The sequence below is a fragment of the Cupressus sempervirens genome, chromosome 3 (genome assembly GCF_028749045.1).
Source record: "Cupressus sempervirens isolate cs-2001-9-10 chromosome 3, ASM2874904v1, whole genome shotgun sequence".
In the NCBI taxonomy this organism is placed as follows: Eukaryota; Viridiplantae; Streptophyta; class Pinopsida; order Cupressales; family Cupressaceae; genus Cupressus; species Cupressus sempervirens.
In genome coordinates, this window is record NC_143120.1 from 668,797,979 (window position 1) to 668,811,186 (window position 13,208).

At 35.4% G+C, this 13,208-nt stretch overlaps 1 protein-coding gene across 2 annotated transcripts in view; it reads left to right on the forward strand.

The window, feature by feature from the left end:
* LOC149568486 (uncharacterized) overlaps positions 1-13,003 on the forward strand; it is a 162,966-nt gene extending 149,963 nt beyond the window's left edge. For both annotated transcript variants that reach the window (XM_089821401.1, XM_089821400.1), the window contains one exon: positions 12,577-13,003. In XM_089821401.1, the coding sequence (XP_089677527.1) occupies positions 12,577-12,684 (108 nt within the window). In that variant the 3' untranslated portion in view covers positions 12,685-13,003. The remainder of the gene's footprint in view (positions 1-12,576) is intronic.
* Positions 13,004-13,208: the final 205 nt, after the last annotated feature.

Sequence of the window (13,208 nt, forward strand, 5' to 3'; positions counted from 1 at the left end):
TACTATTGTTTCTCTTCATTGCATATTCTATATACTCTGCATTTTCTTTCTTTCTGAATCTACCCAATCACATTAATTTCGAGATGTATCCATCTCTCAGAGTCTTTGTCTTCATCCTTTCGACATCAACGCTAGTGTTTTATCAAATTCTCAACATTATTCCTTAAATGGAGATCCTAAATTTTGCAAAAAATTTGAGCTCCATCAGTGGCTCTTTTTGGGGACGTATGCTCCTTGTGAGCATAGCGAGAATCCAGCTATCTCTAGTGAAGCAGACTGAGCATCAATGCTTCACATGATGCAAGGTGAAATTTGAGTGACCCCAGGCCCCCCAAAAAATGAACATAGATCCTTCCCTCTATCAAACACATAATTATGATCATGTAACACCTCTTTTCTTCTAGTCATGATATCATTTCCTTTCATCATTTCGATCTGCTGCCCATATATCAAACTTGTATTAGGTGCATTGTGGTTTTCTCTTCTTCGTGAATTCTTTTGCATTTGATCAGTTATACCAGCATCTATATCAATTCTGTTTGTTTGGATATCTCCTTGTACACAATCTGTCCTATCCCCATACTCAAGATAGTGCATCTCCTCACAAGAAATTTTCAAAGATGGTTTGTATTCAGGAGATGCCACCTTTCTCTCTTATAAGAAAATTTTCAGAATTATTCAACACATCCTCTCTATTATGCATGGATGAGTCCACCTCGCCTTCATATGTATAATGTACTTCCTACTGATGGGATGAGCTGAAAGGTATCTCATCTTCTATATGCATATTATGAATTTCATCAATTGCAAAATCAGACCTGCTATCTTCATTATGATGCTGATGAGCCTGATCGCCCAAGAGATCTTCTTCAAACAATGGATTTGAGAATGTGGTGAACTCAGGCATATCTTCTTCTGCTTGCTCCTCAAACAAAGGGTTTACGAACATAGAGAATTCACATGGCTTTAGAAGAGCTTTCACCCGGATCATCAAGTGTTTCATCAAATAGTGTACTAACTTCATCACTTTGAGTATCATAATCTGCTTGACCAGCAAGGGGGATATCTTCATCAGCAGTATACTCTAAAACTTCTTCCTATTCATACATTGTGTACAATTCTATTTCATCTTCATAATATGATTCTTCAGAATGATCACTTCTTTCATCCAATACCTCCTTAGAATGCACTGATTCATCAACTTGCTCACCATGGTGATTTGAGAAACAATTTGGACCATTTTTCTCAACATGCTTCTGCTATTCTAGATCTAACAAGGCTGAAATCTCCCCTGACACTAAGAGAATCCTCTTCCTCATTTTCACATTCATCATCATCTATAGGCATATAAGTATCATCATGGGCTGATTTTCCTTTAGAATGTTCAAAATTTTCATCTCTATTTGAATCTGAAACTTAACTTGACTCATTTGTTACTTCAGTCCTGCATTCATTATCCTCAGCAACCAGCTCATTATCCATAAGTTCAAGAAAGTTAAGAAACCGATGATCATATAAAAGGCCTAATTCCCGCATCCTATAGAGAAAATCAGATGATGGAGGTTTGTATTCTGAAGGTATTTCTTGATAAGCATTAAACATTCTCATGAAGAATTCTGTTGTAGATTCATCTTCTTGCTTTTCTAAATTCAAATATGCATCCAAAGGAGATATATAACTCGGACTTTCATCCAACATTTGGAAAAGAAGCATCAAATCCGGGTCATCTGCTGAGATTCCCAATTCAAAAAACTTTCTTATCAATTCCTTGCATGAAGGCATGATGTCTAAAGGTACTTCCTGAAAGATATCCACCATCCTTATAAACAAATGTGCTGATGTCTCACCTTCATATCTTTCCAAATTGAAAAACGCATCCGGGGGGTGTATATATTCTTCCTCCATGGTGTAACATAGATCCGCCTCCTAATTGTAGTATACTTTCTCCATGTTAGGTAATCAGATCATCTTCCGTCGAAGTCCTCTCCCTCAGTAGAGTTAGCAATTGAAATTTTATTGAATAGAGTCGCCACCTCTTTCGAGGAATGTATTGATCTTCCAAGTTCTCACTTCCAGCAGAGTACACTTTCAAACAAATTGATACAACTTCTGATACTGATTTATGAACTTAGAAATTCTGGGTAACTTCGCAATATGTACTGCGAGCAACTGTCCCCAGTAGAGTCGCCAATCTATTGGTACCCAAAACTGCAGATTGGAAATCCAAGAGCCTACCACTTCTCTGGTAGGACTTCTCAATCAGTTTTGGCCAACGAATGGGAATACTTCTTGATTCCCCTACACTTCAGGCTCTGCTACACCTAGGTGGGTTAACCTTTACCTCAAACGCTGACTGTCCGGTTATTGGAGTTCTTCGACTGGCAAGGTCCTCGAACTCGATGAAAGTGAAACTGGATGCTGAATATTTGATAATTGAATGTTTTGTATAAATTTTGTAAATAATGGAATTGATGCTTGTAGAAGGAATATGTAGATTTTTGACTTCAATAAAAAGACTAGTGCCTTTGCTAATTTGGGCGATAGACTCAACTTCAATGAATTATCACGTACAACTTTATAAGGTTTTTACCCACTTTACTGCCAACAATTAAATAATCGAGATGTGACAGATCAAATATTATGCCATCTCAAATTAGTCTAGATTGAATTTTAACTCCTCTGGCAGGGAGACAAATTGGATACAGATACGGAAATGTTTTTATATTTCACAATATCTGTAATGATCAAATTCAAAATGATAAATGACCTTGTCCACTTATCCGATACTTAAATTGTATACAAAATTTCAAAAATAATTATAAAGGACGATTCGCATGGAGTTTAAATCCCTACGCCTTTAATAATAACCAAAAAAAATATTTTATTTTATTTTAAAATAAAATAATGGAATTTACATTATGAAGCCATATTTAGCCCTTATTCCTCCTGACAAAATATATAAATATAAAAAATGCTTTTTTGAGAGAATATGAAGTGTTTTGATCTCCATCTGTTTTCCTTTTTGACTCATCTTATATCTTTTAATTTTAAAAGACGTGATCTTTGAAATAAAGAGTCACGGTGTGAGAATTTAATAATAATTACACCTCCTTGATAATGATAATAATTCTTTTCTTATCACAAGAAGCCTTAATCGCACCTTTTAATCTTTTGCTATTATGAGCAACTTAATATAGTTATCGGGCCATTAATGTTTCTAGAGTTCATGCAAATAGGAACTTATTCCATTTGATATTTTCTAATTGCCGAATCCATCAAATATAACTGAGGCATCCATAACCTACTGGTTTTTCATTTTGAATGTCGATGTCTGTGTGAGTGATGGTACATAAGAACCTGTATGATGCCCACGTCGATCATTACCAGTGTTACCATGAATACTAGAATCATCGAATTTCCTTAGAATCTCCTTAATGCTTGACGCACATATTTTTGTTTCCATCTTTGAATATTGTTGTGGGTGCGCTTGTTTTGGTGCAAAATATTTTCATTACTCTGTATACGCGGTATCATTGCCTGTGTGTTTCAACTTTCACGGCTTTGGACATGGTGACTTCATTTTGGACTTTGATTTCACTTGGAGCTCTTTGCATTCACGTGTCACTCTGTGTAGGTCTTGAGTAGTGTTTGCCTGAGTCTTCTCTTCTTTTCATCAGAAGTTTTTTCTTCAAATTCACAGAGTTGTGCATCTTAAGTGAATTGCTCATCTTTAGGACCAACACCATCTTTAGATACTCCCGTCAATCCTTCAATATTTGGTGTTTGCTATTGTTTTAGTCAGATAGTTTTTCCTTTTCTTCATATGTGACTTGGGGTTTAGAAGCTAATAGATATTTATTATTGTTGGCTTTTATTGACTACATAACTTCGTGGCTCTTCTAAGTCCTGACGGCATCCACATGAGGAGGATTTGCTATTTGATTTTTATGTGCCTGGTTTTAACTTTGTTTCTTTCACAATCTTCATGATGACTGCTGGAGACTAATTTGATATCTTTATTAACAATCACTGGTGATGAATCTCCTTAATAGTACCATATGTTTATTTTATCTTGTCTATTACTTGTTATGCACTGGGAAATAGTGTCCTTGGTCTTCTAGATCTCTTGTAATCACTTGTGACAGCCTTCATAGTGCCATTTTTATTTCAGCTATTGATTATTATCTTATTCATTTATTTCTATTTGAAAGTCTTTCAAATTTCCTCTTGTCCAACCTCTAGCTGTAGTATACGATTATTATCTCGCTTTATTTATTAGATCCATGAGTCTTCAACAATAAGAACATCAACACCCTTGACGGCATATGATTTGCACAAGAGTGTCTTGATTATCATTATTTCTGTATTTACTGAAGATGATCTTTTCATATTCATTCGATATTTTGTACTCTCTACCTGATGGGATTAAATTGGTCACACTCCAACTCAATGGCAAGCCACTGTCACTCTATGTCATTCTGATGTGCGCACATTAAAGCATATCAGATATATATTAAATTAAGCCCGAACAGTAACACTTTGCCATTTGATTGACATGATCAATGATACCAATAATTACTGCGTTACATATTATTTATACTTTCAACGAGGCTCAACTTATTTATATCTTTACTAATCATAGTGAACTCTATATACTATTGTTTCTCTTCATTTTATATTCTATATACTCTGCATTTTCTTTCTTTCTGAATCTACCTAGTCACATTAATTTTGGGATGTATCCATCTCTCAGAGTCTTTGTCTTCATGCTTTCGACATCAATGCCAGTGTTTTATCAAATTCTCAACATTATTCCTTAAATGGAGATCCTAAATTTTGCAAAAAATTTGAGCTCCATCAGACCCGTCATATGACGATGTTCATACACTATGGAACTTTCATGTGATAGTTGTGCATTCACACCATTTGGCAATGTCAAGAGAAGTTACACCAGCAAAAGGGAAAGAGACTACTGCTGGATTGAATGACATTCTTAAGCCACTCAAGCATCAACTCGAGTAGCTGGACGAAATCTTGGTGCCTGGAACAAGATGATGGAGATTGACTTGGACGTCTTGTGTGACAAGAAAGCATGATTAGAGAGGCATTCAGAGGGCTATCATGTGAAATGACTAGAAAAGATAATGCACTCAAGAATCAAGAAGATGTTCTCACAGAGTTCGTAGAGGCCAGCTGCTTACAACTTGAAGTGGATGACTTCAACATCAGTGTGCTGGATACATTTGCATGTTGGAAGTATTCATTGAAAAATCTGCAAAATCAAATGGAGATTTGTAACAAAGAGATATTTGGAGCAGCAAGCATACTCAGGAAGGTTACAATGATCTCGCAACACAATGGTGAACCAAATGTTGCAGTTGTATGCAAGCCCCTGCAGAAGTTTGGAGAGCTAGTTGATACCATGTTAATACTTCCAATCAGATTTTCATATGCTTTAAGTAAATAGAAGTAGGAAGATTACATGTAAAGAACAATCATGTTGTAAGTACAGGATAACATGTCCCTGTACAATCAGCTCATGTTGTCAAGTTGCAACTGCATTAGGCGTGCAACGTTGAATAAAGTCAAAATAGTTAGTTAGAGCTAAGCCAAGGTGGTTGAAGATTTCCTCTTTTTCCTCCACCTTTCACTCCTCTATTTTCCTATATACAGGAGGGAGCTCATTGTAAATAATCACCTTTTGGCAAGGCAAGAAAATTCTTCCAATTTGTATTGTGCACTCCAAGACTTTGTGCTTGGATGTAAATCAAATTGCTTTCAATAAAAGAGGCAACGTGCTTTCAAACTTTGTATTCATTCAAGTTGTTATGTGACGACATTTTTTGGATATTGATTGTGAGTTTTGGAGCTTTGATCAAGAGGGATTTGAATTTAATTGTGCAGACTTTGAGCTGCCTATTACATTCAGAGCCAATTTGAACTTTTAAAGACTTTGTGTTGTAGGAGGACAAATTGTAATAGATAGTAGTGGTTGTAATCACTTAGAGTTGAAGACTTTGGGCTTCAGTTGTAAGTGTTTTTATTGCATTTGAGTATATCCTGTAAGAGACTTTGTGCCTTACTAGTTATTCTGTTCGAATCCTCATTCAACACAAGCATAGGGGACTTTGGGTTCCTGTTTTTGTTTCACAAAATATAAAAAGTAAGCTGCTGCCCCTATTGTTGTTCTTTCATCGATTCTAGGGTCATCGGTATTATCGTAGCAATAAGACACTTTTTGTTAAGTTGGAAAGTTAGAGTTATATGCAAATCATTCTTGAAAAAAGAAGAATTGATCAAGAGAACCATCCTTTTTCTAATTTCAGTTAAGTTCCTATTGAAGCCACCTACAGTAAGAAGGGAGCCTCCCCTATTGTTGAGAGGAGAGAGAAATCTAATGAAATGTTGCCTAAAGTCACAATTTTGTAAGTTGTAGTTAGTGACGTACAAAATTTTTAGCCAACAGATGACCATGGGCTACAAGTGCTGGTACATTTGTCCATGGAAGTACCACCAATTATGAGCATCAACATTGTTCTTGTCTTCAAGAGCTTCAAGACCACGATAATTGGTGCTCGCAAAACTCATGAGTTTAGACCTCACTACAGGTCATAGGTGCTTGGGAAAGAGTCTTCGAAGGGCTGCCTTATACCCTTGAGCAACTCCAGGATCTCTGCATGGGCCAACTCTAGTGGTACTCCCTTTGAGGACTGATTGGCTATAGATCCTGGGGCTCAATGCAAAGCCAAGTAGATGCAAAGGGGTAGTTATTTTGTTCCATCTCTCTACCATGATTACCTGCAGCTCCTTGAAAAACTTTTCATGAGAATATTGTTCTTTCTCATTCATGATATTTCTAATATCCTCAATCATGGAGTCAATGCCATCATATACCTCACCCAAGCAAGGCCTATCCATGTTAGTGTATTGGATCATGCTCAATATAAGCTCGGTGCACTTTAGAAGGTATTCTACACGATCGCACCAAGAGTCATCTAGTATCAATACCTTAGTGGAAGATGCCTTGGCACTATTAGATTGCCTCCATATGTTCCAATTAGCACTGGTTATCATTCTAGACAATACCTCCTTAATCTTGACAAGGCGTCTCAAAACAATAGTGTTGGATGCAAAATAGGTCTCAACAACCTATTTTAAAATCAAAACAATAATTGATTAAAAATCTAAAAATATAGAAACTTTACTAAACTAAAGTGACTAGATTTCTAAAACATGCTTAAAGTTTAAAGTTTAAATAGTTGAACTTACCTTCAAGAGCTCCAATTTCGAGAATTTTCTAAATGTGGCTTGTGTCATATGGTGGTTCATAACAGACACTTGGATAACCTATGCCTCTTCATACACTTTTTTTATCCACCCAACCTTAGTGCCAATTTTTTGCAGCATTAAGTTGGGTGAGTGCACAACACAAGGTGTCCAAAAAATATGTTCGTAACGCTCAGCCAATAAGTTGGCAGCCCTACAACTCTTGGCATTGTTAGTTACTACTTGAACAATATTCTGAGGGCCAACTTGCTCAATGGCTTGGATGAGAATGTTTGCAATGAAAGGACTGTCCCTTGTCCCTTCTTCACAATCCACAACTTTCAAAAACATTGCACTTCTTGTAGGCACTGCAATAACATTCACCAAAGAATGGTTCCTCACATCTTTCCATCCACCCGATACTATTTTCACACATGTTTTGATCCATGACTCTTTGATAGGCAGCATGGCAGCCTCTACACGGGCCACCTCATCATCCAATAAAGTGGTTTGTATCTTCTCATAACCAAGGCCCTTGAACCTCTTTGGAGCCTCATTAACTGCTCTCACCATGTATTGCCAATACAATGAGCGGACAACATTAAATTATGATCCATTTGCATAGACGCATCTTGCTATGGCTTGATCAGCAATTTCTCTAGCCTCATTTTGAAGTGATGTTTCCAATGGTCTCATTTTTCTCTTACTTACAATCTGTTGTTGAGGAGGATGCAAGGATGGATGGCCCTCTACAGTGGTTCATTGGAATTAGTAGTTGAAGACAAATAATATTTTTCCTTTCCTTGAAGGCCTACCACTTTTTAACAGATGAGAAGAATTTGCCCTCCCAACATCTTCATGTACTTGCTATTATTCTTGAATGTATTTGTTCACAATGTGGTTTGGAAGGAAGGTTTTAGGTAGCACTCTGTCAACTCTTGGCTTCCCTGTACAAAATTTAATGCCTTTTTTGAGGAATAAATCACAAATGTGCTTTCACTCGACTATAAGAGCTACTAAATTCTTCTTTTCAATAGCTGCAAATCCACAGATAACCTCTTCCACCTGGCATTGGTTGAACTATTTCTACATATTTCCATAGGGGAGAGCATCTGTCTATTTTAAAGCAGGAGTTTCTGGTAGTAGAAGCACTTGCAGCCATTCCTTGAAATTTTTATTTTGTATAAAAAAGTATCTCTAGCTTGAAATCTGCAGTCAATATGTGTTTGCAGTCACAGAAGGCACTACATTACAATTTTTAAAGTTTACATAACAGTAAATTTCAAATTTGTAAAATAAAATATATTACTAATGTATTATAGTTTACAGTAAAATGAAAAAATGAAAAAACAAAACGGCCCTGTATGCAGTAACAGTTTACAGTAACAGTTCTGATTCCTGAAGGTGTCAATGTGGCAATTTTGACAAATTGAAATATAGGATGAGTTTCCATAATGATATTACCATCTATTGGATAAGCCAAAAAACAAAGATTTTTTTAATAATAAATATTAAAAACATTTAAACATGCGATAAATATTAAATGCACATGCACATCGTTTACTTGTGGTCGATGGATGTCGTCTGCTATCGTGGTTGATGGAGGAAGATTTGTCTGCTATTGTGGATGAAAATTGTCTGCTTTTGGATGAACAATGTTGGCTGCTGTGGATGAACAATGTCGGCTGCTTTGACAAAAACATTGGCTGCTGTTTCTTTCATAAGGCCAAAAAGACTATAAAAAATTGTCTAGTGACCACATTTTAGGGTTTGACTCACCAATACAAAACTTTAAAAACTTTATTTAAAAGTCCAAAAAGCAAATTCGCATGACATTCATTCTGACATCTTCCTGGGCTCGCATCTTCATTTTAAAAGCTGTTCAAAGTTGCTGCAGCATTGTACAAGGTCCTTCATGCAGACTTTACAGCGAATGTGGCAGTCATCAGACGAATTTCCTGCGAATTCACATCGAACCTGAATTAGCAGTGAATCGACTTCCAAATTGGCTGTTTGGATAGCAAATGTGGTAACTTAGCTTTTTTAGGCTAGGGCTGTGCTACTAGGTGATTTTATATTACATTTTCTTTACTCTTTTTCTAAATGACATGATTACAAATTAAGAGAATATATTAATGTCCATAATGACCTAAGCTGATCAATGGCATTCAAAAGTGCAACTTAAAATAGTTAGCCAAGAGTTGCCAAAAGGAAAATCAACAAATGAAAATAATTTCTAAACTCAAAAGTAGGAGTCAGTATAACTAACATGGATGATGTTAAAAATCCCTAGACTAGTAAATGTTAAAAAATGTAATTTGAAGAAAGAATCATGTGAATGAAGGCCCTTTCAGAAAGCACTGGACCAAGATTTGAATTGTCACGGAAATTTGAGATTTTAATTCTTTTTGAGGCTTGGATGGTGTCCTCAAAAGTAAGTTATCATTATTGTCAAACCAATTTGATGATTGCAATCCCATTGTAAACCTCTGATTTTCAATGTAAGGATCAGCCTACTAATCTTCTGCTTCAATTTTGAGATATTCATTGCTTGGGTATGACTGAGTCTTTTTGGGAAGGCATTTCTAGAAAAGTATGAAGCCATTCACAACTTTTAAAAATAAATTTATGGTTGAAGTCTTATCCTACTGTCCTAATCGTAGAATGTTTTGATTGTGAAATCCACAACAGAACTGGTTAATGTCCACTTATTTGTGAATGCACTAATCAAAGGGATTTCTGACAATATAGTATGTCCCCGAGTCATTTGATAACAAGATAAAAGCCAGTGTAACTGCATTTACTCAATTTTTTGATTTTACCTTTCCAGTGTCGGTATGTTGCTAGTATAGTTGAATTTAATGATGCTATATAAAGTATCAATCCTTGTTATTGGGACAATTTTCATTTCCTTCTGGCTTCCTATAGCTGTAGGACAAAAGTATATTTGGAGATTTGTAACCAAATTAAAAACCCCAATGCTTTTGTTGGTGGTATTCTGCGGTAGCAGATCCATATTATACAATGTTCATGTGTAATTAATGCAATTTTCTGTCCTGCATCTGTATAGATGAGGACAACATTTCAAATTGTCCTTTCTGGGTTTCATGAAGGTCGGTTGTTGCTGAACTGATGACACTGGCATTAGAAAGTGATGTCAGAAATTTTTAAGTGTTTATTTGTGTCCTCAAGTACATAAGTTAACCTATGGAATAAGATTACATTATTGGCATGATTGACACAGAGACCTGCATGTCAGCCTATTGGCACACCTTAAATAGATAGGCCTACAAGTTAACCTATGGAATATAAGCTTCTGCATTTTATTGTTTATCTGTTAATTGAGGATAATTGAAGGTGACAAGCTGGTCAACAGGATTGGCAAATAGTTTGAAGGTTTATTTTCTAAGATGCATGCATGTATGTGCAGTTAGGGGTGAGGCAGTTTGTAATAAGTTAAAAAGCACGAGGGTATTTTGTGTTTACTAATAGATGAAGAAATTTAAATTGACCTATCGTCAGCACTTAGCAGGATTGATGTTACTCTGTCCTTTATGGAGAGCATATTGAATTTCCTTGCTCAGAATTAACAATACACATTTGGAAAACAAGAAAATTCTAAACCCTAGAGAAGGAAATTCAGGAGTGTAGATGCTGTAAGTAGATTGGTAAGTCCAATTATAGTACATAGACATTATTTGTCCATTTCAACGAATTTTCCTGTTGTGAAATTATAATTTTTTTAAAAACATAATATTATAATGAGTGCAGAGAAGCCATCAAACAAAGACAGATTGCAGGAACAACTTAGCTTGTAGTGAAACAGATAAAATTTGACCCAAATCCACCAATTATGCATAATGTATAGACTAACAGATCCAATATGTTACAAAACTAAGTATTTTCTGATTTTAACCAGAACCAAGATTGTTAAAAATTAAAATAACAGAACATGACGTGGGTTTCTCCTATTTGCATAAAATTATACTAAAATGTTGTATATGTCCCTAGGTTCTCTCTCAGTTTCTGTGAAAAGGAGAAAATACCCATGCATGGGGAGTTGTCTTTAAGACCGTAGAACACAGTTTCCGCTCTATGGTCATGTAAACATGAGTAAACTTGTTAAGCTTTAAGTTGTATGCTTTTATCAAACCATTCAAGAACCTAGTGCCACTTGGAAGTTGGAACCATGTTACACGTGTTTGGTATAGCCAAGCTGACGAAAAGAAAATGCTAAAACAATATTGCAAATGTATGAATTATTTCTGGATTCGATTGTGTAAGTTTTTTTAACATCAACGTTTTGGATCACACTCCATGATCCATCATCAGGACGAGAGAACGCAAGAATAAAAATTATTATAGATCACGGAGTGTGATCTGAAACATTGATGTTAAAAATACTTACACAATCGAATCCAAAAATAATTTATACATTTCAACTAGATTGTTGAAATCTGATAATGTTGAATATACAAATCCTTTCAAATTATGTCATTATATCTCTTTTTAATTATTTTGCAGGGACAACTAGTTGTGCTCTTTTCTAACAGAAGATAAACCTAGCGAGGTGAACTTAAAATCATACTATTGAGGTTTTATTTGTCATTATGCTTATGAATGAATTTAATTGTGTAAAGATGGTTATGCATTTGACATTTTAAATATAAAAAACGATGTAGTTTTTTATGTCACCACCAAGCAAGACACCAATTTGGTATATGAGAGACCCCCTTAAAGCATTCCACAAGGGTACTGTTCTTTTATAAATTTAGCTAATATTGTCTCGAGGCGTACAATTGTATCCCACTCTGGAAGTGAGCAGGTGACCTTCATTGAGTAATGCCATTGCCATCAGATCAACTCAGGTGGTAGAATCAAGGATAGTTGAAACAAAATGCGGTAAGTTATTTGTCGTGTTTATAGTAAGATTTATGGATTATTTTCCGGTAGTTATACTTTGAGATTCCTTGCACGCAGAGGTTGTGGTCTGCCATGTAAATGCCATTGTCTTCTTGATTTCTCATGTTATATTTAGGGATTTGAGTATTGCAGGCTATTTAAGCAATTTCATTTTCTTTAATTATCTAATTGTCTGCAGTGAGTTGGGCAAATGATTTCTTGTCCTTTTTACATAGCTAGTTAACTTCCCGCTAACCACTTGTTAAATATAATTTTCAAATTGTTAAAGTCGAACTATTGTAGCTTGAATTTGTATTTATTTTTGTTAATAAGGGGTAAAATTCATTAGAAACTATTTACTTCAAAAGTAAACTCTTCAGTACTGACGTTGTCTTGCACTCTTTGTAGGTGGTAGTTGTACTCCCTGGACAGAGTACCCTCGACAGTTTGAAAATCCCAGGACCAATCAAGGATGTACTTAAGGGGCTAAATTGGCTGCGCAATCTTTTTGTTTGACATCTCATCGATTTCATCATGTGCTTTTCTTGCCTTGTATAGAGCTCTTCGCTTAAAATTTACTTATTCAAGAAAGACTACTAATTTCATATAATATTTTCTTGCACAAGGGGAAAGTAAATAAATTGGTTTGAGAATTGACTCTTAACTATTTGGTCTTTGCATAACACGAATCCTATTTCTTCCCATATTCCAACCAAGATAAGCTCAAGCAAGTTTATTTTATTGATTCTAGGAGAAAACATATAAGAATTCTTTCTTTCTTGTGCTTTCTCATATTCAAGATAGATATCATTATATGTAAATTGGGGTTTCGTAAGTTCTTTGGCTTGACATATTTCATTGTTATGTCCAATCTAGGCTTTGCATTTTGTAACGATTTAACTTCTTTTTATGGACAATCTACCCCTATCAACTTGACACTTTGTATATCCCCTATCCCTTAATAGAAGAGAGTGTGTCTTCCTAATATTAGATATGGTAATGACATGTCAGATAACCAAACTGTCCGACAAATAGGCATA